General features: G+C 39.4%; 1 protein-coding gene, 1 long non-coding RNA gene and 2 pseudogenes across 2 annotated transcripts; 1 reads left to right on the top strand and 3 right to left on the bottom strand.

Moving 5' to 3' along the window:
- Positions 1-7317: 7317 nt before the first annotated feature.
- On the top strand, positions 7318-11546 carry LOC126409962 (uncharacterized). Its single transcript, XR_007572985.1, has 2 exons — positions 7318-8092; positions 11172-11546. It is a non-coding gene; the product is annotated as an uncharacterized LOC126409962 (long non-coding RNA).
- Positions 11547-15112: 3566 nt separating this feature from the next.
- LOC116250436 (pathogenesis-related protein PRB1-3-like) lies at positions 15113-16052 on the bottom strand (annotated as a pseudogene).
- Positions 16053-19767: 3715 nt separating this feature from the next.
- LOC116250435 (pathogenesis-related protein 1B-like) lies at positions 19768-20259 on the bottom strand. The gene has a single exon (XM_031624055.1). It carries the CDS (start codon positions 20257-20259, stop codon positions 19768-19770), a length of 492 nt encoding a protein of 163 aa, XP_031479915.1.
- A 2727-nt stretch (positions 20260-22986) lies between these two features.
- Positions 22987-23548, bottom strand: LOC116250434 (pathogenesis-related protein PRB1-3-like; annotated as a pseudogene).
- Positions 23549-27890: the final 4342 nt, after the last annotated feature.

Below are 27890 nucleotides of genomic sequence, written 5' to 3'. Positions count from 1 at the left end.
TCCGACGTAACAGTGCATCACTTGGATGACTAAGCAGCTAAGCTTATGAAGGATCAAGTTCAACGCAATTGCGAAGAAAGCGTGAGTTGCAATTTAAAAATCAAATTCCGAATTCCTTCTCCAAATTCCAACCAGAAGGACGTAAAACTTCTATGGTTTCAAACCTAGAGATCAGCATCCACAACCGGATGAGCATGTATGGATGTTTTTGTAAGGGCTTTATAAGTATCCAAATGTGTGTGTGCGTGTGCAGAAGTCCACATGGTCCTGATCTGCATACTCTAGCTTGTATTCGTGCAGTAAGAAGCAGTTAATGTTGAGTTCGAGTTGCTTTTTTAATCCAAACAGGAATATTTTTGTCATTAACCGTATTGACGCATAAAATTTCATGCATCGGTACGACATGTAATGTTAGGGTCCAGCATCTCACTGCATTGCTAATTCTGATCATCCACGACCTTGGCAGATGCTTCCATACTGCACCCAACCAAACAATGAAAAAAAAAACCAGCGGGTGCAGTTGAAGATGATCATGATGAAATTATCAGCTTTTATGAAGATTCCAATGTCGGTGTAGATGATTAATTGAGGTACATTTAAATAAAACTTGACCGTCTTACATGATTTGGTGTTCCGCAATGTGATGGGGCTCGATACAGACCAGATAAATGCTAGTGCCGGGCACTACAACCCGATTTCCTCAACCTCTTCGCGGATTCCTTTGAAAGCAAAATGAAAATAAAAATAAGAACGTAACCAGCTATACCGGCCGACACGCCATGTCTTTTCGGCTTCTGACTCGCAGCATCCTTTTTGTTTGCACAACATTGCTCCTCCTATTAAGTGAGAAGAAAATGTCAAACGCTCATTGCGAATAGACAATTAAGATACCTGGTAAGCCTTAGATGTGGTTGTGAGAACGTGTTGTATCAGTACAACTCCTTTGCTCAAGCATGGCTGTCTCAAATGCATCAGATCAGATACCTGCTCTATTCGATGATCATGTGCTGGCTACGCCGCAGCCTGGAATCAGCTGATCCGATAAGCCTAGTCTTGACCCGAACTGCTGGGACTTCTGGGCTTAAGTTTTGTTATTTCTTGTTACGAGCTAGAAAAATACCTGATTGGAGCGTCCGCTTTTTGCTTATGACGAGCAAACAATGGCTTCGGTATAAAGTTGGTCATTGGTTAAACTTTCGGACTATGTATATATATACTGGGAAAGAAGAACCATTAGAACCAATCAAAAGGCAAAGACATAATGGGAAAGTAGAACCATTAGAACAAATCAAAACGCAAAAGAGTACTGACCGGGTAACGGAAGACGACATGAATGGAAGTATCTATTCCTCAGGCCAATTAATGTTGGTAAGGCGACAGATCTGATGGACACAGGGGTCAGTGTCACAGTCGGCCCACATTGTTTTTCTTAGGTTTACTATTCACCCAACCTCGGGTATTTCAAGTCCTTTGAGTTCCCAATTGCGTTCAGATTCAAAGCCAAAGTCGGACGGGGATACTTTTCATAAACTTAAACCAAACTTACCGCTAAGCTAAAATTCCACATTTTTCAATTTCAATGATGGAATTGACGGAGGAGAACGAATGAACATTTCCATGCATGGAAGTCGAGGAGATCGATGCCTCAAAGTTAATAAAAAAAAATTATTTATTTTGAAAAATATGCACATACCTTTTTTAACATTTAATGAAAAATAATGGGTTTGAGAAAATTACAAAAAAACGCCTCATGTTCGGAAAATAAGAAATCATTATTCAACCAGTCTACAGTGTCTCCCTGAGCTATCAAACATGTCATAGGCTACTCTAGGAAGCCCCTTCTCCTGTTTTTTTCTTTTTTCTCTGTCCACAATATTCATCATCTATTATTCTGTCTCTCTCTGTTGTTTTTCTTGGAAATAAATTTCATTTGCTGCAATTTAATTGTTTGGAGCCTAAATGTAGATCCTTTATCTGATTTTTGAGTTGCTTTATTTGTTACCCTTGCAGATGTGTCTGCTCAAAATTAACATTCACTGTCATGGATACCAGCAGAAGGTAAAGAAGCTGCTGCAAGAAATAGATGGTGGGTATATTATTCTTCAAATTCATAAATTTTTTTTTTTTGCTTTTTATTTCTTTTGTTTTTCCTTAGATATGTTTGTACATCCGACTGTTTCCCCTTTTGTTTTCCTACTATGTACATTCTTAAAACGTTTGCTTTATGTTGATACTCAAGTTTTCTCATCTTGTTATGTGGTTCATTTGTCATGGGTATTGACGACCACCAATGATGCAGAACAGGGGAAGGTGATAGTATCAGGCGACGTAGATCTCCAAGAACACCTAATGTAGTAGCAAGAGCCAAAAGAATGAAGGTTAGAATGGCTAGATCTTGCTGCTTCTGTATTAGTTGTTGTATTATTAGTTGTTGTTGCTGCTACTGCTGGGGCTGGCCTTTCTAATCTTCATCTTTTTGGCTAATACAATTGTATTAGTTTCTCTTGCTGATCCACATCGCTTGAGACCTTCACCCTCTTTTGTTATGCATCTTGCCCTGTTCCGCATTAATGGTGGTCGTCCATCCCATGACAAATGAACCAGATAACAAGATAAAGAAACATGAGTACCAACAGAGAAAAAATGTTTTAAGAGTGTACATAGATGGAAGATAAAGTGGAAAACTCTCGAATGTACAAAAATATCCAAGGAAAAACAAAAAGTTAGGGATCGAAGAACGGTGCACGAAGAATTTGAACAATAACACCCACCATTTATTTCTTGCAGTAGCTTGTTTACCTTCTGCTTACATCCATCCAATGAATGTTAACATTGAACAGACATGTCTGCAATAGCAACAAAAAACAAAGCAACTAAGGAAACAGATAAAGGAGCTAGATTTGGTGTCAGAATAATTGAATTGCATCAAATGAAATAGATTTTCAAGAAATGTTGCCGAGAGAAACAGGAGAATAGAAAACGAGTGTTGCAGAAAGGGAAAAAAAAAATGGGAGACTTCTGTCAGCGGAGTCCCTCTGCCACCAACGCAGAGAGAGAGAGAGAGAGAGAGAGAGAGAGAGAGAGAGAGAGAGAGAGAGAGAGAGCCTCAAGGCTCGAGTCTTGGCATCATCTTTTTTCCCTCTTGCTTTTTATCTTCACCTTCTTTTATTTGTCTGGCCTTCCTTGCCTTCCACTCTCCTAAACTAAACCTCTCCACAACTCCTTCCCCCCAACCCTTGTAAGTGGTGCTTGACAATTCACTTGGTATTCCTAGTTTATCAATTATTGGTAGAGAATATGAGAGGAGCAGAACAATCGGGTCTTCGGAGACACAGCTACTTCGATCACTTTTGTGGGTTATTCTGTTCGGGATGAAATGCACATAGCTATTTGGTCAGCTACTCACTAGTTGCCCCTCCTCAGTTTTAGTTTACCTATTTTTATTTGTTTGTTTTAGCTGTCCGTTACAAAGAGATAAGGAGGCGATCCACTATGTTTGGGAAGGAGATATCTACAGATTTGAGCGTTTCTTCAATCAGTACAGATTTGGGCGTTTTCTCCTTTCAGCGCCATCTTCTTCATGATTGTTGAAATCAATCCCAAGATTTTCGTAACTCCCTCATAAAGGTGTTTCCATCTAAAGATGGTTGTAACTCTATATAAATCGTGAATTTCTAGTGTAAAAGCATGAGAAATAATATGAAGAAGAACGCCCCTCTTCTCTCGTGGATGTAAGCTACAAGCCGAACCACGTAAGATGCTGCCTTCCTTTGCTCCCTTCCGATTCGCATCCTTTGTTTCCTCATTTTATGCTTTCTAACATTAGCATTTTTTTCGTAGTCATTTTGTCTCCAGTTCCTTGTGACTTTTGTTACAATTTTTGCTATTCCATTTTTCATTTTGCCGGCTCTCTCTATCTCTCTCTGCCCTTCTCTCTTTTCCTCTCTCTATCACTCTGCCCTGTGAAAACATGTAGTAAAGGAACTCGGGGCTGTTGTGGCAGCCGAACACTTTGAAAGAACTTGGAAGACCTGAAGAATCCTTTCCCAATAGCCGCTAGTTCAATGAATGTTGTCGAAGAATCCATCCATAATGGAGGCAGAGGTTTATTGACGGCACGTGAAATAGCTTCTAGTGTTAGTTTCCTCCCAAACTTTGATCAAAAGAGCACACGATCTGCCCTCTCTTCCTCTTTTTTATTATATTTATATACATTGTGGAGAGAGAGAGAGCCGACAAAATGTAAATTCTTTGAAGATAAAAGCAATGACAAGACGTCACCAATCAACCACTAATAAAAAATGGCAAAAAACAAAAACATGCAGAAACAAAAAGTCAAAGCATGAACAAAAAATAAGAGGTGGAAGATGAACTGAGCAAGTTAGTCTGAGGCGAAAGTCATCTTGAGACCCATGAAAATGACAAGGTGCACATCTTCCTTCACGATACATTCTATAGAAGCGACACTCTCTGTTGTGTCCTTAAATATGTGATTGTTGTGTTCTTTCCAAATTAACCGCCAATAACAATTGAGCCACGGCCACCATGTAAAATGCCACCCACTGCTAACTGAATATGAAGGTGAAAAGAGAAAGCTGCTTCTAGAAAAGAAGAAGTGCAACCAAACACTTAGCAGCAAAGATAGAGAGAGCCGACAAAATGAAAATTCATTGAAGACAAAAACAAGTAATTGAAAACAGCAAAGAAAAATAGAAAAAAAAGAAGCAAAAAACGAAAACATGCAGAAACAGATATCATAGCATGAACAAAAAAGAAAAGGAGGAAGATAAACTAATCTAGCTATTCTGAGGCGGAAGTCATCTGCAACCAATGGAAATGGCAAGGTGGACATGTGCCTTCACGATACATCCTACAAAAGTGACACTCTTTGTTGTGTCTCTAGACATGCAATTGTTGTGGTGTTCCCAAATTCACCACCAATGGCAACTGAACCAAGACGGCCATGTAAAAACTGAATGTAAAGGTTTGCTTTCGGAAAAGGGGAGATAGGAGAGTATGGGGGGAGGGAATACCACGTAGTGGCAAGCAACTGACAAAAGAAATGATAGTCAACAAATAGATGATGTTTGACTCTGCAGTAGAGAGACAAAAAAACAATGGTTACTTATATGGATCACAATTATCTAATGTGTTGATGTGGGAAGGAGCCAGGCGAAAACCATGACACGGGGTGAATGGCCAAAAACCAAAGGGCACAACGAGAGAGCCATGGAACGGCCGACCCAAAAGTAGCATGGTAACACGAAGTAAAAATAAAAGAGAGGCAGATGAATGAAGGTTGGCAGTGCAGAAAAAAATGTTCTTTCAAATGTGCAATGCAGAACATACCGGGCTAAAGGTATACCATGTGTGAGGAGTAGGGAGAACATATTACAATCCGAGGCCTTCCCAAGGAAACGCGCATGAGATGATTGAGACTGGTGAAAGTGGCAGTTGATGGCTTATAAAGAGAAGGGCATGTAGTTGGACGGAAACGAGAGAATGTCGGATCAGGTGATTCTATTGGCAAGGGAGAAGACCTTAGCCTATCAATCTTGCAGGCAAAAAAGCATCTGCTGCTCGACGTTCGCTCAGAAGAAACGCGGCGGCAGAAAATTGTGATAACGAAAGGCCAAGAGCTTCAGCAAAAAGTGTTGTTGCAGGATCTACATGAAAGAGCGCAAGCTTACATTTAGCGGGTTTAATGGAAAGCCCAAAACGAAAGAGAGAGTGGGTGCAGAATTTGTGCTCTTTTGATCAAATTTTCGTAGGAAATTGGCAGAAGCTCTTCACAGGCCGCTAATGAAATGGTGAGGGAGCCATAGACTGGGATCCCTTCTCCAGCCTCGATTATAGATGGATCCTTCAGAGGCTTTCATCTGACTACTGGGAGAGGACTCTTCGAGTTTTCCAACGCTTGCCATCAAGGCTCCGAGTTCCCCTGCTGCATTTCTCAGCAGGGCAGGGGCAAAGGGACTGAGGAATCAGAGATGAAACCCTAGTCCCGTTAGAACTATATCATAGTCTAAAGCTAAATCTTAGCCAAGTTAAACTCAAACCTTAGTTAGACTCAACCTAAAGCCTAGCAAGTTTAACCCAAATCTCAATAAGGTTGGACATGTGGATCTTAAAGGAATTGTATTCAGATCTCAATGAATTGGATTTAAATATCAAATTTAAGATCAAATACAAGATTGAATTTGGATTTGACAAATTTGAATATGATTTGGATTGAAAGAATTGGATTACTGAACTTAGACCTTGTGAAGATTTAATCCTAGAAATGGCTTTCATATCAACACTTTTGGATTTGGATTTCATGTTACTCGGATCCAGATTTCAGACCTTTATCCAAAACCCTAAATCCCTAAACTTTCACGTTGGATCGTTAAATTTCATTTCAGATTTGGATCATGGACTTTGAATCAAGAATCAATATGAATTGAGTCAACTCTCAGTTGGGATTTGAACCTAAGACCCTATTAGGATGATCCTAAGTCCAAATGCCATACCTAGATCAATTAATGAACGTTTGCATCATCTTTAGTTGATGAACTTGAATTTAAACTTTGAATTAATGTTTTCCTAGGTCTACGACCCAAACTTAGAAACCAGATCTTTTGCTCGAATTTCTATTTTCGGCCCATGACGATTGGATCTTCTTTTCTGGACCTGCACCTGGATGGTCAATTTATAAAAAAAGTGGACCTCAAAGAGCAATAATTTTATTCACTGGTTTAGATCTTAAAAGAGCAAAAGAAAGAAAGAAAGGCTCGGGCTTCTTTTCATCCCAACTTGCAAATCAAAAGGAGGGCAACGAAAGGCTAGAAGAAGGAACATCTTAATTAAACCAAATATTGGACCTAAATCTGCAATAGAATCCTATTGTAAAACGGGTCCTCCTGCCTGTCTCACTTAATGAGTGAGTTAATCAGGCCTCATCCTTTTTGCTTGTGTTCGAATCACCACAGCCATTGCCCGTCTTGTAGTATTAAAATCCACTCTACGAATTAATTTTGTTTGTATCGGGTCCAAATGGGTCTGGTCTAAAGTTCAAAAGCAGTAATAACGGGTAGCATTCGAATCAAATCGTAAAGCCATATTCGATCCGTTTGCAGCTCCAACCAATGTTCCCGTGCGGGTCGGTTGTCAGAGATGTCAACCCGATTGAGTCCGACGTCTTTCGCACGAAATCCCTGAGCTTGATCTTTCCCTACGCCCACGCGTCACCAAAGACTCGGTTACTTTGGGTTTAACCGCAGTTACTTCTCTTAACTCATCGTTACTATTTGAGGGACGCGATCGCATTCCCCTTCATCGATTTTTTGTCCGCTTTTTTCTTCTTTCTTTCCCTCTCCCTCTCTCTTTCCCTCTCCCTCTTCCTCCTTCGTCCTCTCTAATTCTTCTCTCTTTCCCCTCTCCCTCTTCCTCCTTCGTCCTCTCGAAAGGGAGAAGAAACCCTAACTCTGGCTCTAACCCAGCGCGCGAACCCCTTCAACGGAAATCAATCGTCTTTCTCCACGGGAGGGGGGAAGCACGAGGGGGCTAGGGTTTCCTTCCTTTCCAGTTTCCCCCCACCATGGCCGCGCGGCATGTCGTCCCCAACCTCTACGAGACAGCGTCCCAGCCCGACACAGGCGACCCTTACACCTTCCTAGAATTCAACACGCAAGGCGACGACTACGACTACGAATTCAGGAAGCTCAGCCAGCCGATCAGGTCGACCGTGTGGTCTCCCAACAACTCGCCTCCCTACCACCGGTGCCGCGGCGGCCAACGAGTCGAACAACCGCGATCTGCCTGCGGATACGGCGTCTGCCAACACGGCCGCGTCGTCTCCCAGGCCTACCGGGACGAAAGGCCGGTCGAACCAGGGCGTGACAGATGCCTTGGCTGCGGGTATCGGTGAGCTGAGCTTCGAGGCAACTGGCGATGAGGAGGGCTTTGAGGTTGGACATGTGGAGGGGATTTCACTGAGCATGCGTCCCGGTATTGCGGGGTGCAGAACCCTGCTTGCGTCGTCCCGTCCTGCCGCAAGTGGTTCTGCAATTCAAGGGGCAACACGTCCGGGTCTCATATTGTTAATCATCTGGTTGGTTGCCGTTTCTCTTCATCCTTTATTTATTGAAAATGGGCGCCATTATGTCTCGTTTCCATTTTTGGGGCTTCAGTATGTTTCTCAATTTTGTTGAACAAATATTAATGTTGGATTTGGTCTGCGATTTTGCCTTCCGAACTGCGTCCTTCCGCTTTCACTTGTTCCCTGGATGTGTTTGGTGCAATACAAGTCCGTAATTAGGAAATTGAACTGAGGAAGGTAGCCGAATGGGCAATTGGACCGAGTGCAGTTCCTACAAAGACTTTATAATTGCCGAGAGGAAGTTTTTTCTTTTTGTTTTCTTTTCATTTGCTCCGTGGAAGGTGATAATAAAAGCGATTTAAGTTGATTTTGTCCTTGTAACATTGAAGAATGCTGGTTGGGGTTAATGCATTGTCAATGACAATGCCGGTTGGTATTAAACCTATGCTTGCTGTTTAAGAAAAAGTGATGACTGATTCTTGCCAGTAATAAAAATTCTTTTGGTTGTATGGGTTCCTTTTGTTATGATTGTTCTTTTTCTCTAATGATCTTTCAAATCCTTAGATTTAGATATTGTTGCTAGTGGATGTTTCATACTTGCTGTTTGTTGTTTATTTTGGATGTTATATATTCATTCTGATTTGATTTTTGTTAATTGGCTTGTGTCTTTTGCAAATTTGCCGCAGGTTTTTTTTAGTGCATGTACATGTTTTTGTATTTCCTTTTATCATTAGGAGTCGCTGAAGAAAAAAATGTTGGCGTAACTTCATTTGTTTTGGTCTATTTATGTACAAACAAAAAACCATAAGCCGAAGGCCAAAATGCGCTTTGCTTTATTGCTTTTGCCTATTTTTATACCAAAAAAAACCATCAGACATTCAAACTTAGCAAACACCAGACAACCTCATTAAAGTCCTCTGGTTAACACATAACCAGAGGACTTTAATGAGGTTGTCTGGTGTTTGCTAAGTTTGAATGTGTGATGGTTTTTTTTGGTATAAAAATAGGCAAAAGCAATAAAGCAAAGCGCATTTTGGCCTTGACTTATGGTTGATGGTTTTTTGTTTGTACATAAATAGACCAAAACAAATGAAGTTACGCCAACATTTTTTTCTTCAGCGACTCCTAATGATAAAAGGAAATACAAAAACATGTACATGCACTAAAAAAAACCTGCGGCAAATTTGCAAAAGACACAAACCAATTAACAAAAATCAAATCAGAATGAATATATAACATCCAAAATAAACAACAAACAGCAAGTATGAAACATCCACTAGCAACAATATCTAAATCTAAGGATTTGAAAGATCATTAGATTGAATAACCAGCAAAACATTATCAAGCTTAGATATAAGTCTGTAACCTTCATATTACACGTTAGCTAAGCATTGGCAGGGCAAAACAAGCCGACTTGACACTCGGTGTTTGTGCTAATTACCCATTTATGCATAATGAGCTGCTAATTGCACGGCTCCCCTTACAAAAATAAATTGTCGGTTAGCCATGAGCTTGCTATTTATTCATCAGCTCTACCTGCAAACTGAAAGGCTGCAAGAGGAATCATGTTCATGGGAAAAATGGTTCATGAGTTGGCTAGTTAGAATTGGTTTCCTAAACGAAAGTTAGTTTGAGAAACAACGCTTGAGATGTAAAATGGAAATGATGTGAGGAATCATGTTCTGGAAAACAAAGTCATTGTTAGCAACTCTGTCCCAGGCGTTCGTTCTAGAAGGACTGTTGTCAGATTACAAAGATTAGTTAAATGTATGCATCAAAAAAAGAAGTCATTTTCCTAATAGCTCCAGGTCCCATGTTTGAATTGGACTCAACCTCCTTAAATTTCTATCATTCTTGGTACCACGGGTCTGACCAGAGCAGAAGCACCATTTTTCTCTTGATGTGAATATATATATAGATATATGCAATTCGCTTTATCATTAATTAAAAAATATTGATAATCTTTAATTCTAGATTTTGAAGATTAGTTACTCATGAAGAGCGAACAATTAGTTTCATTTGCAGTAATAGATACATAGTTTGTTTTTTCTTTTGTTCTTTTCAGAAATAAGACAACCGATTGTTTGCATACGCCTCGAGAGAGAGGTGAAATAAAAAAATAACGCTACATTCTCAGAATATCATAATTCTTGAGCAAGGTACCGCCCCCACAAAAATATCCTAAATGAATCATAAACACCAAATCATAATTGATACTTAACAAACTTAAATAATTACGCATAGAACAAGCTTAAATAGTTGAAGTTCCTACAATCATGATAACGATAAACATAGAAAACTAAATTTGATTTTTGTGGAAAGATTTTATTTTTCATTTATCATTAATTTTGATTGATTTTGCTGGGATTCTTTCCTTGAATCTCTCTTGAATGATTGACTTTCAAACTTATCGTTAACATCCTCTAAGGTGATCATGCCATCTCTTTGGCAATGATTTGACGAGCCCAAATTTGCTTTATGAAGTTTTTTGTGAAGGTAGATCGTGCTTTGGCAGCAATTCAGAAAACCCAAGTTTGATTTCTCAAGATTTTGGTGAAGAAGATAACAATGAATTTGGTTGCATGCAGACCACCTATGGGCTTCATTCTTTTTCATCAAGCATCCTGCTCTGATACCAAGATAAAAAATAAAAAATAAGTAAAACAAATAAAAACCAGCATGAAAAAATTCTTTTCATTAAACGTATATGGTTTTTTACCCTGAAAGGCCACCATGAGCCTTGGTTACACAATGCATGAAACGAACTTAAATAGTTGAAGGTCCTATAATCTTGGCAATGATAAACTTGAGAAACTAAATCTAATTTTTGTGGAAAGTTTTTTTTTTCTTTATCATTAACTTTGATAGATCTTGCTAAGATTATTTCCTTCAATTTCTCTAGAACGGTTGTCTTTCAACCTTATCATTTAACGCTAAAATCTTGGCAATGATACATATGAGAAACTAAATCTGATTTTTGCAGAAAAAATTTCTTTTTTCTTTATGATTAGTTTTGATTGATCTTGCGAGGATTTTTTCCTTAAATATCTCTAAAACGATTGTCTTTCAACCTTATCGTTAACATAACCAGACAATGGTAGCGGAGGAACAAACATGGCAGCACATATGGCACTTGCTAAAGGATGCATGGAGGAGGCTGAACAGGGAGATGCACTCGGCTCAGCAACATCAGCAACATACTGCCTTCTCTCGATCCTTCATGGACGTGGCGCTCAACATTGCGAGGGTCTCCCAGTGCATGTACGATTATGAAGATAGCGTTGGTGTCTTGAAGCATGAGTCCATGGACCGTGTCTACTCTCTCATTGCCGAACCCATCCAAACTGCCTAAGCAAACCACCAGTCGCTGCTTCCCACTTTCAACCATGTTGCTGCTCATTAACCGAATCCTACTTATGATACTATGTATCATCATGCAATAAAATGAGTACATTAATATATTAAATTAAGTGCTTTCTCTCTCTCTCTCTCTCTCTCACACACACACACACATGTATGCACACAGTCATAATTTGTTCTTCCAATCTCACATTTACTATCAGTAGAATTGTTTGGATTTAGATGAATGGTGTTCTTGTTTGGTAACTTGAACAAAAAACTAATTCAGTAAAAATACAGATCCTGTACAAATGGGTCTTGGTCTGTATCATAATGAAAGACAAAAAAAAAATTAACAAAACATATATATACATAACAACCACTTATTATTTCAACTCAAACTTTATTAATCTTTATGTTTTATAGTATGAAAATCAACACAAAAGTGACTTTTATATACTTAAAAGGATGTTGTTGACTCTTAAAAAACTTATTTATGCGTCGCAATGCCATTTTAGGTAGATAGATTTTATTGTTTTGATGACTGAGATTCATGTCCACATTTTGTACGAAAAGGGTATGGAATGCTAATGAGCGCAGCACTATTTATAATCATCTTTTGCAAGAGACCCTACGGATCCCAAAAGCAAGAACTTCCATAGTTTATGTCCAAAGAAAACAAGAAGTGCCTCTCCAAAAGAACCTGACGTACAAAAAAAAAAAAGAGGAGAGACGACTCCTTCACCGCTGCACATGTCAAAGATGCAATTCATTGGAAAAAAATAAACGCAGATGACAATTCCTCTAATAATTAAAATCATTTTACAGATCTAGACAATTCTAAAGCTACAATTACACAACACTCTCCCTTTGGCATATATATAAAAAAAAAAGACCCAAACCACCCACCGGCCACGGGCAACCGGTCACCTCCTTCTCCACCACCACTACCAAAGAGGCTCCCCACAAGAGCACAACTAAAACAATATTTCATATTCATTCCCCACTTGGCTTTTCTTTTTCTTTTTTTTTTTTGGAAAAACAAAACTTTAGACATACGGAAAAAAAAATGCATATGTTTTGATATGCTTTCCTCACGATGGGTGAGTTGTTTTGTTTTCCCCATTAACTTAAAATTGAAACTTTTTAACCTATGAGTTTGAGTTGCTATTCTACCTCATTCAACGAAGTTTGATGTTTCAAAACTCAATTGGCTTAAACTTGGTTCGAGCTTCCAAAAATAAGTTCAACTCGACCGAGCTCATTAAGACATGAATGATCCAGTCATTCCAAACGAGTCAAGCTTTAACATCCTAGGCTCTGCTGGTGCACGACTGACTGCAAGAGTGACGTCTTCTTATGATATTTGACCGTTGACTTTGATTTTGGGTTTGAAGAACAAAATTAAACCCATCTTCTCAACAAGTTCGGTGAAGTGCTTTTGCAATCGTTCAATTGCAAAAGGGACAATAAAATGGGAGTCACTCCCGACAAGATTTTCATTGGAATTGCAAAAGGGAGACAAACGGAGTCACTCCCAATTCTCAATTTCATCTTAAGCTTTCCAATCAATCAACATTTTCATTTTCCCTTTCATTTTTCTCTTTTCTCACCAATTTCTCTTTTCTCACCAAGTTGATCGTTATTTTTCCTTCCTTTTTTTTTCTCGCCCACACTTTTTCTCCTGCCTTTAAGCACTTCTCATGGCAGGTGTCATTACCGAACACACCACCATAGCATAGTCAGTGTGGAAAAGCATGCATGAATAAAAAATAAACGAGCCGCCTGAGTCGAACTTGAGTTGAAAATGTAAAGCTCGTGTCAAGCTCGAGCTGACTAAACATGAATCGAGCCAAGCTGAAGCTGACTGAGCTCGAGCTCAACTCTGCTCGTGCGCAGCCCTACGATGAGGGACAGATCAGATTGTATCTACCAAGTATTAAATCAACAAACAGACCTTCTTACGTGATCTACGACGCGGCTCGCTGGTGGACCCAAAAGCAGCTTCGGCCCATCACGGGTATAACGACCCAGAAATTTTAAAGTTTTTTTAATTTACTTAATAAACAAATCTGCAAATAAAAATAAGATAGAATCACGTTAAAAATATTGGCCAATACAGGTTGATACGCTGTATCATTTAGGCAACAGGCAAGCGACGTGTTTTGATCTATTTTTACAAAATTGATCCTGAAGTAAGCATGAGAAGAAACGAAAAATTGTGTGAAAGTACGGTTAAGATATCTCAAAAGCCATCGGCAAATACTTGTCATAACTATTTATAAAAACAGAAGCAGTCGCCACCTTAATTACTTATATGCAAATTGGTCGATGTATTCGAACTGCATCATGATTTGTTATAATTTGAAATTCTTCAAATGTAAGAACCTTACGGACAAGTTCAAAAGCAACCTCATCTTCAATTCATGTGTTGTTAGTGGGAAATCGGGAAGCGGTACTGAACAAGATCTGGATTGAAGTTTAAAGTTTGATAGACCTTAAATTTTGGTATGGGCTTATGTGATCACATCATGGTATGGGCTTATGTGATCACATCAGTATGACTCATTTGGACAAGCTGGTAGTACCGACTGCACCAGAAACCTGGCGTATTCAAATATGACCATGGACAAGCTAGGCAGCCATGAACCCCATGTTGGGTAGTGGCCCTGAGCCCTATCCTTTCATTTTGTAACTGCAAAGAAGATCCTGCAATTATAGAATTAAAACAAGAAATAAATCATGATATTATGTTACCGTTTTGATTCTTACCTTAAATCTCCTTGCCATAACCGTAGCTGGGTAATTGGAGAAATCTTGAGAGGCGGTCTATAAAACCCAGCGTCTTTATCTTAATACATTATCGTTGAGAAATCAACTGTGCGCCTCTCAGAAGTAAACCCTCATACAGTTCTTTTTCGCTTTCTCCTCTTTCTTCTCTCTATTTTCTTTGTCACAGGTGCTGCCCCTTATCCTGCTAGTCAGACGACGGTTATTTCCACTGCTATACTGCGCTCTTTATCCATCACCTGACCCTTGACCAGAAGTGCTGCAACTTCCGGTGCGCCTAGCGACGCTATGTCATTCTTGTCAACAGGCAATTAACATTATTTGATGCATAATATTCAATCAAAATATGGTAACAAGGTTCACATCCAAAAGTACACCTGATTGGTGCTGTAGCGTTTGCTTATGACAAAGCAAAGCGAGTGCCTCGGTATGAATTAAGCTGATCACTCATGAAGTGCTGCAAATAGTAACCCTAGCCGTTTTCCCGTATATCATTTGTCCTTTTAGGATGAAAGATGGTGCCTGTCTTCACTTTTAAAGTTAAAATGAATCAAGCTCCTTCGTTGGAGCATCGCCGCCCAGTTATAAATGGAAGTTGATGAGGATCAAGCTCGTTCATTCAGCATGAATAGACGACGACCGAAATCATGATTAGACTCTCTCTTTTTGTCTCTCTCAAACAGCGACAGAAAAGGATGCAATTTTTATCACAAAGTACATGTAGATACTATTTGACGGGATAAGTAAGCAACGGAGGACGGTGGATAAAGTTCGTAGGATATATCAACGGGGCTAGCTACCCAACGTCCACCCTCACAAGTTATTCTATATAGATGAGCGAGCCTACGCTCGGTTTATTACAAAGCCAGAAGGACAAGCCAAATGTAGGCATGTCCTATATATCTAATAGGGACTCTCCTCTACAACGTTACCAGCAGGGTGGTAGTTGCAGGTGATGAATATGTCACCACTGTTACACGTGACCTTGGCGCAGCCCAGCCGCACCGAGTTGCGCCAGACCACCTGAATGTGGTGCCCGCACACCTTCCCACTGGCACAGGTGTTGGTGCTGTAGTCGTAATCACTGTTTTCAGACACCCAAGAGTTCACGGCGTAACTGCGGTGTAGTCACGCCCACTGCCCCAGAAGATGTTCTCCCCATACTGGCCGCCGGAGTGCACCAGGTTGCAGTCGCCGATCCTTTGGTTGGCATAGTTCTGGGCGTAGGCTGCAACGGTGTCGTCCCAAGAGATTGGACCGACGCCAACCTCGGCACGAGCGGTGTTGTGAGCATCAACTGAGTCTTGGGGTGAGTCTTGAGTGTGAGTGCCATGGATGAGCATTCCAAGGCCCAGCAATAGGGAGACCCAAGCAAGGGCAGGGGAACGCTCCATGGGGATGATCACACGAAAGAAAGGAAACGTAGAGGTTTTCAAAGAACAACTCTAGGTAGGAAAGCAGGTACTTCCTTAACAAAGCGGAGCTATCTCTTGGGCTTGTGACAGAAAAATGGGGAGAGGTTGCCAAATTTATAGAGCACCATGGACAGCTTGAACTGGCTCCATGGTCACCTTAGTGAATATCGTCTTTGAAAAGTATGCCATCCAAGGTAGAAGGTTCCCCTGATGTTTTTGTATGTAGTATGCCCAATGACGTACACCAAAAAGTATATATATATTGTATTGTACATGAAACTCAGAGAAGCACGCAGAGGTGAAACTCATTGTATTGTAGGTGAAACTCAGAGAAGCGCGCAGAGGCTTTAGTGATTGAGAATCGAAGTCTTTACAATACGAGTGCAAGCATTTTCAAACTCAAGAAACTGAACAGACATCAGCCTCATGTTTACAATTTACTTCGCCAACCTTCGGACGATTCTATTTCTGATTTGATGTCTGAATAGAAATTCAAATTTGGTCTCTCGAGTCCTCATAATTACTTGCAAGTTGCAAAAAAAGACCCAAGCATGAACAGTTAAGTTGTCAAAAAATGAATTAGAATATCGGATGGAGCAGTTAAGAAATTGAGTTGCGACCTGTGATTGCGCACAAGTTGTACGAAATTAGATTGTACTGGATTCCAGATGAGAAAAGTAAATGATGGAAAAAGCTGACCGGACGAAAAAAATAAAAAGATGGAAAACATTGACCGGAAGTCAACTATATATATATATATATATATATATATATATATATATATATATATATATATATATATATAAAAGGTGATCCTTACCTCCTCTTGCGGTGACGGTGGGAGGGGAAAGCATCACCCTCCGGGACTATCCTCTCGCTGAAGAAGAGGGATTGGAGAAGGAGATGAAATTGGGTACAACACGCATGAGTTAGGGGGTATTTTTTATTTTTTTTATAAAACAATTGAAAATTTAGACTTCCTAACTTTTTCATCATTTTCTTTTATCCTTTTAAAAAAAAAGTTATCAAAAGTATTTTGATCATTGAACACTCGTGTTCACAATTTTTATGCACAGGAATGTGCGCATAACGAGCATCCTTTGGCAAACCGAGTGCATGGTGGTTCACGCAACGTATATCCATCCTAAAAAAAAAAGAAAATGAGAGTTGGGATACTTTAGGAATTTTTAAAAATAAATGTTTGTTTGAACTTTTAATTTTCTCAGCTTCCTACTTTGATGATCAATGATATTATGGTCATTCAGGATTGTATTTGTTGTCCAATTTAAGTCCGTACCACAGCGAGATGTTAATTAGCTTAATAATATCGATGGATACCATTCATCCGAAAGCGCCAATGACGGATACCATTCATTCTTTGTAGAAATGCTGTCATTGACTATGATAAAATTCCTTGACATCTAGATAGAAACAACTGCCAGTTTTTTGATTGACATGGAAATATAAACTATTGCTTTTCGGACAAAATTAATGAAAAGAAAATTAGAAAGAAATTAAAATTACATGATCACGGTGTTATGTGGGTGTGTTCTTTACATTCCCATATCTTAAACACAGCTGGATTGGAAGCGTATGTGCAGTTTAACCTGACATTCTCATGACTCATGGCCCGTGCTTGGCTGCTTTTTAAACAGACTTGGCCTCATTGTTCAAGGGGCACCAATGATCGCCCTACCTTCTAGGGTATCGGGCGAATCAGACTGAATCGCCTGATTTTCTCCCTGAAAAATGGAAGTGCCTGTTTTGGTAATTTTTTTTTTTAATTAAAAAACCTTTGGAAGCTGTATTGTGTGACATCCACCCTTCATCTTTGAAAGGGGTAGTAAAACCCTAATTTCAGGTGAAAGCCCTAATTTCAATTTGAATACTATATAATTTTGAAATATCATACCATTCATGCGTTTATATATCTTTTGCTTTATTTTATTCTCGTTAATTTGCTTAATTGTGTGCATTTACGTAGTTTGCTCTTGTAATGCATCCATTCACTTCAAAATGCACATGTCTAGGTTTCATTTTAATCATGTTATGATCGTCAGCTATATAATTGCGGCAATATCTCATTCATATGCTTGGCTTCAATTGATTATATGAAAATACAGTTTTCAGAATCATAGTTTTCGAATGAACCTTGTCAAATTGGCCTCTTTCAAACTTATTTTTCTAAAAACCTGGATTCGCTCATGATTGAAACCTAATTCTTGGTATTAAACCTACCTGAATCAGAGTCTTCTCTCAATATCTTAACCCAAGATTTGATATTTGAAATTATGTACCTATGTTTGAACCCTAGTCAGGGTAGAACTAAATCACAGTCAGGTTAAAGCTAAACCTTAGCCAAGTTAAACTCAAACCCTAATTAGACTGAGCCTAAAGCCTAGGAAGTTTAACCCAATTGTCAATAAGGTTGGACACGTGGATCTTAAAGGAATTGAATCCAGATCTCATTGAATTGGATTTAAATATCGAATTTAAGATTGAAACAAGATTGGATTTGGATATGACAAATTTGAATATGAGTTGGATCGAAAGAATTGGATTATTGAACTTAGACCTTATGAAGGATTGATCCTAGAACTGGATTTCATATCAACACCTTTGGATTTGGATTTCATGTTACTCAGATCCAGATTTCAGACCTTTATCCAAAACCCTAAATCCCTCATCTTGGACATTGGATCATTAAATTTCATTTCAGATTTGGATCATGGACTTTGAATCAACAATCATTATGAATTGAGTCAACTCTCAGTTAGGATTTCAACTCTCTGGATCGTTAATGAATGTTTGCATCATCTTTAGTTGAGGAACTTGAATCTAAACTTTGAATTGATGTTTTCCTAGGTCTACGACCCAAACATGGAAACCAGATCTTAATTATGCGTTGAATCTAGTTTTTCATGCATCTATATTAGACCTAGGAATTAACCCTTGCATGGATCTATGATGACATGGATCATGAACTATATTACTTAATTAAAGAATTTCTTAATGCATGTTTTCTAATCTTTAATGATCCACTTAGTTTCAAAAACTTCCAATTTTTAAATTAAGGATTCCCTGTTGCATTTAGGTTTGACAACAATGGGACCTTAAACACTTAATATGGTTTTTGATTGATTACTCTTGTTAAAAGCAACAAGAATGGTCAGATTCATACCGATGAGTCGAGTCCTATCCCTCGTAGATTCTCGCAATGACAACACGAAGACAAGTTAATATTTGATATGTTTTTGTTCATCCAACATGAATGATCATGACATGCAGGATTGCAAAATTTTACAGTGTAGCACCCTCTTACGCTCCTATCTGCCTTGCACCTTTTCCCTTTTTGTTCGCTAAAGCAACAGCAGCATGCCGGCGTAACATGCACAATAGTGGCACAATCGGTCGCCTCTGCTCATCCTCTTGTGACAAAAAAGTTTCACGGTATTCTTTTCTGTTTGTAGTTTTTGGTTTTCAATTTTCAGAGGGGGTCCTTTCTTCGGATTCTTTTGGTGGCCGGGGAGGCTCTCCCTCTCGTCACCCATTTCTGTTCAATTTTATTTATTTTTAAATATAAAATACATTTTAATCAATATGATTCTCGATTTGATTCACCAAAATCATTTGGCTTTTCAAATGATTGAAAAAATAACATTTCTTGGCGCGCGTTATCTAGTTTCAAAATAAACTGCAGATCGAGACACAACCAAATCCGTTGTGCCATTTGCTCCTTACCTTACCAAAATGGCCTCACTTCTCCCAACAATTATTCTTTTTTCCTTGAACGTAAAACTGTCATCCATTTCATCCCATCCACGTTTCTAACAGCAGAAACAAGTATAGAATAGTGTACGTGAAGGGCAGTAGCGAAAAAACGTCCAGTACCATCAAATTTCATGAAAATTAGAGGCAGTTTGGCACGAGTGGCAAATGGATACCATGAAATGAATCTGCCTTGAGCATTGGGGAGGGTAGATTCATGTGCAAATGACCACTAATATCTATATTTATTTATTTAAACTACAGTATGCATCCAGTCTTACATTTTATTCCAAGTAGACGAGCTTCTGCTCTGATTATTACAACTCAAAGTAAATTAAGACCAAGCCAAATGTTAATTTGGCACGCACTATAGATCTAGTAAGGACGCTCGCCTTTAACGTTACCAGGTGGATAGTAGTTGCAGGTAATGAAGATGGCACCGTTGTGGCATTTGACCCTGGCGCAGCCCAGCCGCACCGACTTGCGCCACACCACCTGTGTGTAGTGGGCGCATACCTGTCCACAGGCACAGGTGTTGGTGGCGTGGTTGTAGTACCTCTTTTCGGCTACCCACCAGTTCACAGCATCTTTTGCAGTGTTCTGGTGCACACTGCTCAGGAAGAGGTTCTCCCCATACGGCCCATGGGAGTGTACCAGCCTGCAGTCACCGATCCTCTGCTTGGCATACTTCTGGGCATAGGCCGCAACGTTAGCGTCCCATACCATATGGCCGACACCTACTTGGGCGCGAGCCTTGTTGTGAGCAGCAAGGAAGTCTTGCGGAGAGTTTTGGGCGTGAGTGCCACGGAACAGCATTCCAAGGCCCAGCAGGCAGATCCAAACAAGAAGGCCAGGGGAACGCTTCATTGACTGATCACAAGAAGAAAACAAAAGAAAAGAGAGAGTGGTCTGATCTAGGAACCAAGTACTTTGGGCTTGTGATAGCATAATGGAGAAAGGTTTTCAAATTTATAGAGCACCATGCCCAGCTTGAATAGGCGACATCATTTTTGAGAAGTATGTCATCCAAAGTTAGACAACTGATTTTGTTTTGGTGCCTGAATAGGACTTATTATTAGTATAAAAAACTCGATGTCGACCTACCGTTTTCGAAAGTTGGCGTCTGTCACTTGCAAGTTGTGAAAGGAAAGACGCATGCATGCATTACGTAAGTTGTTTACGTTGTTAATGGATCTGCAAGGTTAGAAATTCTTTTACTAGCAATTAAGACATTGATTCGCCAAGCGTGACTGGACAAACGTTGTGCAGAATTGGATGGCGTTGGATATCTACAGATGAAAAAAATTAATGGCGGACAACGTTGACCAGGGAACCGTGAAGCTGAAGAGTTTAATTTCTTTCCACTGTAACGCTTTCCCTTCAGGCTCTAATTTCGCCAGTGAAGGTGACTTGGGTGCCTCGGTACATGCAAAAAGGGAAGTAAAAAAAAACAAAAAAGCAAGACATCATATCATAGGCTGTAGTTATCATATCCAAGCATGTCTTGAGTTGAAGGTGATAGTCAACCCTTCTCTGAGAGAATATACCGTATACTATTCTAGTGACATCTCTTTACGTAGACCACCAATTGTAACTTTTTATGCATCAAAGTCACATATAACTGTTCTATGTTTCGTTGCAAACCCGTGGGAGGAAGACTAAGAGGCCTCTTGCTTGCGCAACTATGTGCATGCACAAATATACACAAAACAAAGAAACAAAAAGGATGGTTAGAGTATATTCCAAGTCTTTTATAAAGAAATGTACATTAGAAACTTTTAACTTCTTTTTGTAACCTTGTTTTGTCCTTTTAAAAAACCATTTTTTAATAATTTAAACAGTAATATTTTAATCATTATACATTCTGTATACAATTTTTTGTTCACGGAATTGTGACCATAAGCAGTTTCGCTCTTTTAACTTTTTTATTACAAATAATAAAGGGATTTACATGAGAGAATAAAATAACAGAAGAAATGAGGCAGTATGACCTCTCTGCACAACTAAATAACCCCATTCCAGTTTGGAATTAAGGGGAATGGGCCATCTTAGAAGGTCAATAGCCTCTTCTGAAGGATCAGAAAATTTCAGAATATACAAAATTCTCCCGTGCTTATCCACACCCAAAGATTTCCCAAAACCACCATATGAAAATCTGATCGCCGTTTTAATCCTCCCTCAAAATCAGGCAGGTCGTGAAGCAAGTTGTGGAGCAATTGCAGCGGACTCGAGCTATACCGTTCATAAAAAAAATCTTACATCGGCAACAGTCTTTGAACAGTTTCTGACTTTAACCAGGTAAACCTGCTTCTGTCGTCCCCTTTCCATGCAGCGATCTGCAAGCAGATTGCACAATGACAGAATGATTTGCAAAAGATGTCCACGGGTCTGGCCCGATGCCTGTGGACGACCATGAACATATTGCTTCTTTGTCCTGCGTGCTCTAAGTAGCATTAATAGCAAGTTCTTTAATTTATATCCATATATTCGACTGAAGTTTGTCCAAAACATCAACTTCATCTCCATGAGAATCGCATTTTCTCCGTTTCCATATTTTGGTCAGGGGGATAGGGAAGCAAGCATGCCAACTACAACTCAGCCATTTAATAAACCTGAACTTTCTACGCCACCACCATCTATCTGCTTCTTGAACTGAATTCCAGTCCTTCCTAGCAATATTCAACCTTCCTCCCGATAATCCCCAATCCATTTTGGCTTTCTGACAATGAGTGATATGCTTGCTAATTTGCCCGTTCCTGATTACCACACAGGTAACGTCCATTTGCTAAGTGAATCCCAAATCTTTTGAGCTTGTCTTGGGTTAAAAGGGGAGGGTTCCCTTTCTGCCATACCATCCTGTAGCACAGATCATGAGAGTGTTTATCTCTAATTTCATCATCAATCCACATGCAAGAGATCAACGTTGCATCTTTCTCACCCAAACGCAGTGTATAAGGGTTTTATGTTGTCAAATTCGAGTGCAAGTTACATGGCGGATTTGTAGCAGTTGTCCTTTGACGTTTTCTTCTTTTTTCTCCCGTTCTGTTTCCGACGTAACAGTGTATGACTTGGATGACTAAGCAGCTAAGCTTATGAAGGATCATGTTCAACGCAATTGCGAAGAAACCGTGGGCTGCAATTCAAAAATCAAATTCCGAATTCCTTCTCCAAATTCCAACCAGAAGGACGTAATATCTCTAGTTTCAAACCTAGAGATCAGTATCCACATCCGGATGAGCATATATGGATGTTTCTGTAAGGGCTTTATAAGTATCCAAATGTGTGTTTGCGTGTGCAGAAGTCCACATGGTCCTCATCTGCACACTCTTGCTTGCATTCGTGCAGTAAGCAGTTAATGTTGAGTTTGAGTTGCTTTTTTAATTCAAACAGTTAATGTCCGTATAATTGCCTTAGTTACATGGCCGGCCAAGATCAGAAGCTCTATCTCGAAACAAAAGAACGTACGTAGGATATATATGGGAGGGCTAGCCAACGTGCACCCTTACCACTTATTTTATATAGACGAGAGAACCTACGCTCTGTTTATTACATACTCAAAAAGGACAAGCCAAACACGGGGCATGTCTTGCATATCTAATAGGGACTCTCCCCATCAACGTTACTAGCTGGGTCGTAGTTGCAGGTAATGAAGGTGCCACCATTGTTACACTCAACCTTGGCGCAGCCCAGCCCAGCCCGCACACCTTTCCACTGGCATAGGTGTTGGTGCTGTAGTTGTAGTCACTCTTTTCAGACACCCAAGAGTCCACGGCATCTGCGGCATTAAACTGAAGACCGCTGCCCTAGAAGATGTTCTCCCCATACCGGCCACCGGAGTGCTCCAAGTTGCAGTCACCAATCCTCTGGTTCGCATAGCCCTGGGCGTAGGCTGCGACGGCGTCGTCCCAAGAGATTGGGTCGACGCCAACTTCAGCACGAGCTGCGTTGTGAGGAATAAGGAAGTCTTGAGGAGAGTTTTGGGCGTGAGTACCATGGTTGAGCATTCCAAGGCTCAGCAGTAGGCAGCCCGAAACAAGGGCAGCAGGGGAGCGCTCCATTTGGCTAATCACAGGAAGCAAAGCAGAGAGAGAGAGAGAGAGAGAGAGAGAGAGAGAGAGAGAGAGAGAGAGAGAGAGAGAGAGAAGCCTTAAGAAAACACGTCCCTTAACGTGGAGCTAACTCTTGCCCTTCTGATGGAAATACGGGGAGAGGTTGGCCAATTTATAGAGTACCATGCACAGCTTGACTTGCCTTCCAAAGTAGGAAGTCTTCGTCATGCTTCACTAGCAAGTCCTTGCTAGCTGGTGACATGGACTACCTTTTAATATAAAGAAAATGAAACTCCGCAAGAAAATTAATAATGGTGATTGTATTGCATTGTTATTTCCTCATCTTAGTTAGGTTAGAGAATTTATTTTTCTCATGTACTTTTCTGTTCATAATTAAATGTCTGTTTTCAAGAGCAACAAAAGGTCCGATTAACCGGGAACACAATCTTTCTTATGAGACATACATGTATTCAACGACGTAAGTTTAAGAAATTAAGTGCAACGAAAATGAAAGGAAGAAAGTTTTTGAGGACAAGTAAAATATAGAACAACGAAGTAAATGAGAGAATTGTATGTAAAGCCAAAAAAACTATCTGAAGAGTGAATTTCCCATTTTAAAGGAAAGGAAACTTTTGCAAGTGAGAAATGAAGTGAGTTTCTCCAAGTTAATTTCTGCTTCTTTTAAAAGGGTAGAACTTTTAGCATTGAAAACCATTCAAATAAAGTAGAAGCCTTTGGTAAATGTGGTATCTCTCCTCCCTATGAAAGTAACCCAACTGATGATGACAGCATTGGAATAGTTTCTGTTCTCCATTATATATTTCCAAGAGCAAGACAGGGCAGAGCGAGTAACTTTTTTTTTTTTTTAATTAAGTCATAAATATATAGTTAACAAATTTTCAATTGATCATGAGGAGTGATCTGATTCCTATTCCTTTGCCATACAACTGAACCTAAATTCACCCGAGTTTGAGCTCTACGAGACTGTCTTTGGAGCGAGACTCACAACCTCTGGAACAGTTGGCGTTCCATTGCCGTGTTCAAAGTGCTGTTAAACAAGTTGCTTTCCACGAAAACAAAAGAAAGGAAAATAAGGCGTGTTTGAACTTGTTCAGTTGGTGTCCACAAGAAATTAAACAAGGGACGTGTCCTGGTCCAGCTCCGTCCATTTGCCACAGTTCTGATGTTTCTTGGGCCGAAATCAGCGCCTTGAACAAGTTGAAACCTGCATGAAAAAAAGCTATGGCTCCTTTCACTTACCAGCCGATAAATATACGAACATAATCAACGTTGCAGCATACGGCCATGTTGGCCATTGCAGCACTATCTTACGAATTTTTTTATTTAAACAAAAAAGTTAAAACATAAATAAGGAAAACTGGCCGACAAGTAACGGCCGACACTGCGCAATATCGGTCCTGATATTTAGAGACATGCATCAAAGACCAGAGTGGTGGGAACACGTCGACTGGTGGAAATCTCATTTGACGCATATGATACGTCCCGTGAGCCTCTGGGACTGGACCCATATTACGTTCTAGGATTTAAAAGTTTTCGTTATCGTTACTTACATATCGAATTCGTAAATACATAATGATAATGACTTGACATATATATTATGTATAATAATAATAGAAATAAGTACAACCAGTTTCATACTAAGAATGTCCTTTCAGGCTTCCATCAGTATCTAAATGATTGTAAAAAAAAAAACAAACAAACAAACAAAAACAAAGAGAGCGAGAGAGAATTAAGTAGATATGTGAGTAAAAGAGCACTAGGAGCGGAGAAAGAAATAGTTTCATTTTAGAATTGATTTATGTATATATTAAATACAGGGAAAATTTGAAGACTCAAAAGTGAAACTGAAGTAGGGACTTGTGTCGTAGACCTGTCGTTTCAAATAATTAAGTTGGTCAAGATGCAGAATTTGATCAACAGATCTCTGGTTTTCATGACAAGTATCCTAATCGGACTTGACGAAGCACAGGTCCATTCCCAATTCAACTCGAATCACATCATTGCTAAGGAAAAACAATGCCGGTCTGCGACGACCCCTGAGTCCGGAAAGGGTCATGAATTTCTGACTCATTCCCATTTCTTCCATCATATATGCGGATGATTTACTTTACTTTTAATGGCCGACTGTTCCGGTGGATCAAGTATGCATAATCTCAATAATTGTGTTTGATTGAACATGTCAAGCCTTTCACTATTGAAATCAGACATTAATATGATATTTTATATACATCTCAAATACTAATGGTCTTACATTTCTCAACTCGTAAAATTTAATTTAGACATTACATCTGATGATATCCGGATTTCACATTTATTAGAAAAACATAACGGGAAAGCAGAACCACTAGGACTAATCAAAAGGCAAAAGCGAAAGAAGACATGAATGGAAGTATCCATACGTCAGTCCTATTAATAATAGTAGGGCGACAGCCATTAAGGACGCAGGAGTCACAGTCGACCCACATTGTTTTTCTTGAGTTCGATATTCATTGGACGGAGTCACACATTTCTTAATTGCGTTCAGTTCAAATCCAGAGTCGGTCAGAAATACTTTTCATAAACTTAACCCTTCCCGCTATGCTGAAATCCACATTTTCCAATTTCAATAATGGAATTAACGGAGGAGAACAAATGAATGTTTCCGTGCATGGAAGCCATGCAAGTGCAGGTCCATGCCTTCAACCCAAAAAAAAAAATTCTTTACTTTGAAAAATACGCCCATCCTTTTTTTAATATTTAATGCAAAAATAATGGAAAAGGATGCCTAATGCTCGGAAAATAACAAATCATGATTCGACCAAACCAACCAGCCTACAGTGTTTTCCCGAGCTATCAAACACACCCTTAGGGAGGTGTCAGGGGCTACTCTGGCAAGCCCTTCTCTTGTTTTTTCATATTTATTTTCTCTGTCTACAATATTCATCATCTATTATCATGTCTCTCTCTCTCTCTGTTGTTTTTCTTGCAAATCTATTTCATTTGATGCAATTTAATTGTTTGAGCCTAAATGTAGATCCTTTATCTGATTTTTCGAGTTGCTTTCTTTGTTTCTCTTGCAGATGTGTCTGCTCAAAGTCAACATTCATTGTCATGGATATCAGCAGAAGGTAAAGAAGTTGCTGCAAGAAATAGATGGTGGTATTATTCTTCAAATTCATAAAGTTCTGTTTTTCTATTCATAACTTTTGTTTTTCCTTAGATATGTCTGTACATCCGACTGTTTCCCCTTTTATTTTCCTATTACGTACACTCTTAAAACATTTGCTTTATGTTGATACTCATGTTTTCTCGTCTTGTTATGTGGTTCATTTGTCATGGCTATTGACGACCACCAATGATGCGGAACAGGGGAAGATGCACAAGAGGGGAATGGCTAGATATTGCTGCTGCTGTATCAGTTGCTGTACTATTAGCTGCTGTTGGGGCTGGCCTTTCTAATCTTCCATCTTTTTGGCTCTTACTATTGTATTAGTTTCTCTTGCTGATCCACATCGCCTGAGACCTTCACCTTCTTTTGTTATGAATCTTGCCCTGTTCCGCATTAATGGTGGTCGTCCAACTCATTATGACAAATGAACCAGATAACAAGATAAGGAAACATGATGAGTACCATTAGAGAGAAAAAAGATTTGAAGAGTGTACATAGATGGAAGATAAAACTGGAAAACTCTTGGATGTACAAAAATATTCATGGAAAAACAAAAAGTTAGGGATAGAAGAACGAAGCTTGAAGAATTTGAAGAACAACGCCCAACATTTATTTCCTGCAGCAGCTTCTTTACCTTCTGCTTACATCCATCCAATGAATGTTAACATTGAACAGACACGTCTGCAATAGCAACAAAAAACAAAGCAACTAAGGCAACAGACAAAGGAGCTAGATTTGGTCTCAGAACAATTGAATTGCTTCAAATGAAATAGATTTTCAAGAAAAGCAGCCGAGAGAGGCCGGAGAATAGAAAACGATTGTTGCAAAAAGGAAAAAAAAAATTGGGAGACTTCTGTAAGCGGAGTCCCTCCACCACCAATGGAGAGAGAGAAAACTGGATCTTAAACAAAAAGTATTGAAGCGTATGCATTAAGCCTTGAAGCGTATGCATTAAGTTTAACAACCATGGTAAGAAAGAAAGAAAGAAAAAACCCTGGATCTCAAATTGCAAGGGGTTGGGGGCAGGGGCTCTGGTCCCCTCAAGTTTTGAAAAATTAAATTCATTAATTAAAACTTTTCAACAAAATTTTGGTTCAGGCCGTCCTGGAGAACTTTCGAAAGAATAAGAAAAAGATTTGGGCCTCTTAAAAAGACTTATGGTGTAATATAACGGATGACTAATTGTCGAAAGCACCATCCGACAACAGAAGCATTATCAATAATTTATAGTGTAATATTTTTTTAACAACTATTCATGATGCTTTTGATGATGGGTTTTA

The sequence above is a fragment of the Nymphaea colorata genome, chromosome 3, assembly GCF_008831285.2.
Source record: "Nymphaea colorata isolate Beijing-Zhang1983 chromosome 3, ASM883128v2, whole genome shotgun sequence".
Lineage (NCBI taxonomy): Eukaryota > Viridiplantae > Streptophyta > Magnoliopsida > Nymphaeales > Nymphaeaceae > Nymphaea > Nymphaea colorata.
The sequence above is the reverse complement of the archived record's forward strand: the minus strand, read 5'-3'. Positions and strand labels throughout refer to the sequence as shown.

Coding starts and splice junctions, on each gene's coding strand:
- LOC116250435 (XM_031624055.1), bottom strand. CDS start 20,259: ATGAAGCGTTCCCCTGGCCTTCTTGTTTGGATCTGCCTGCTGGGCCTT.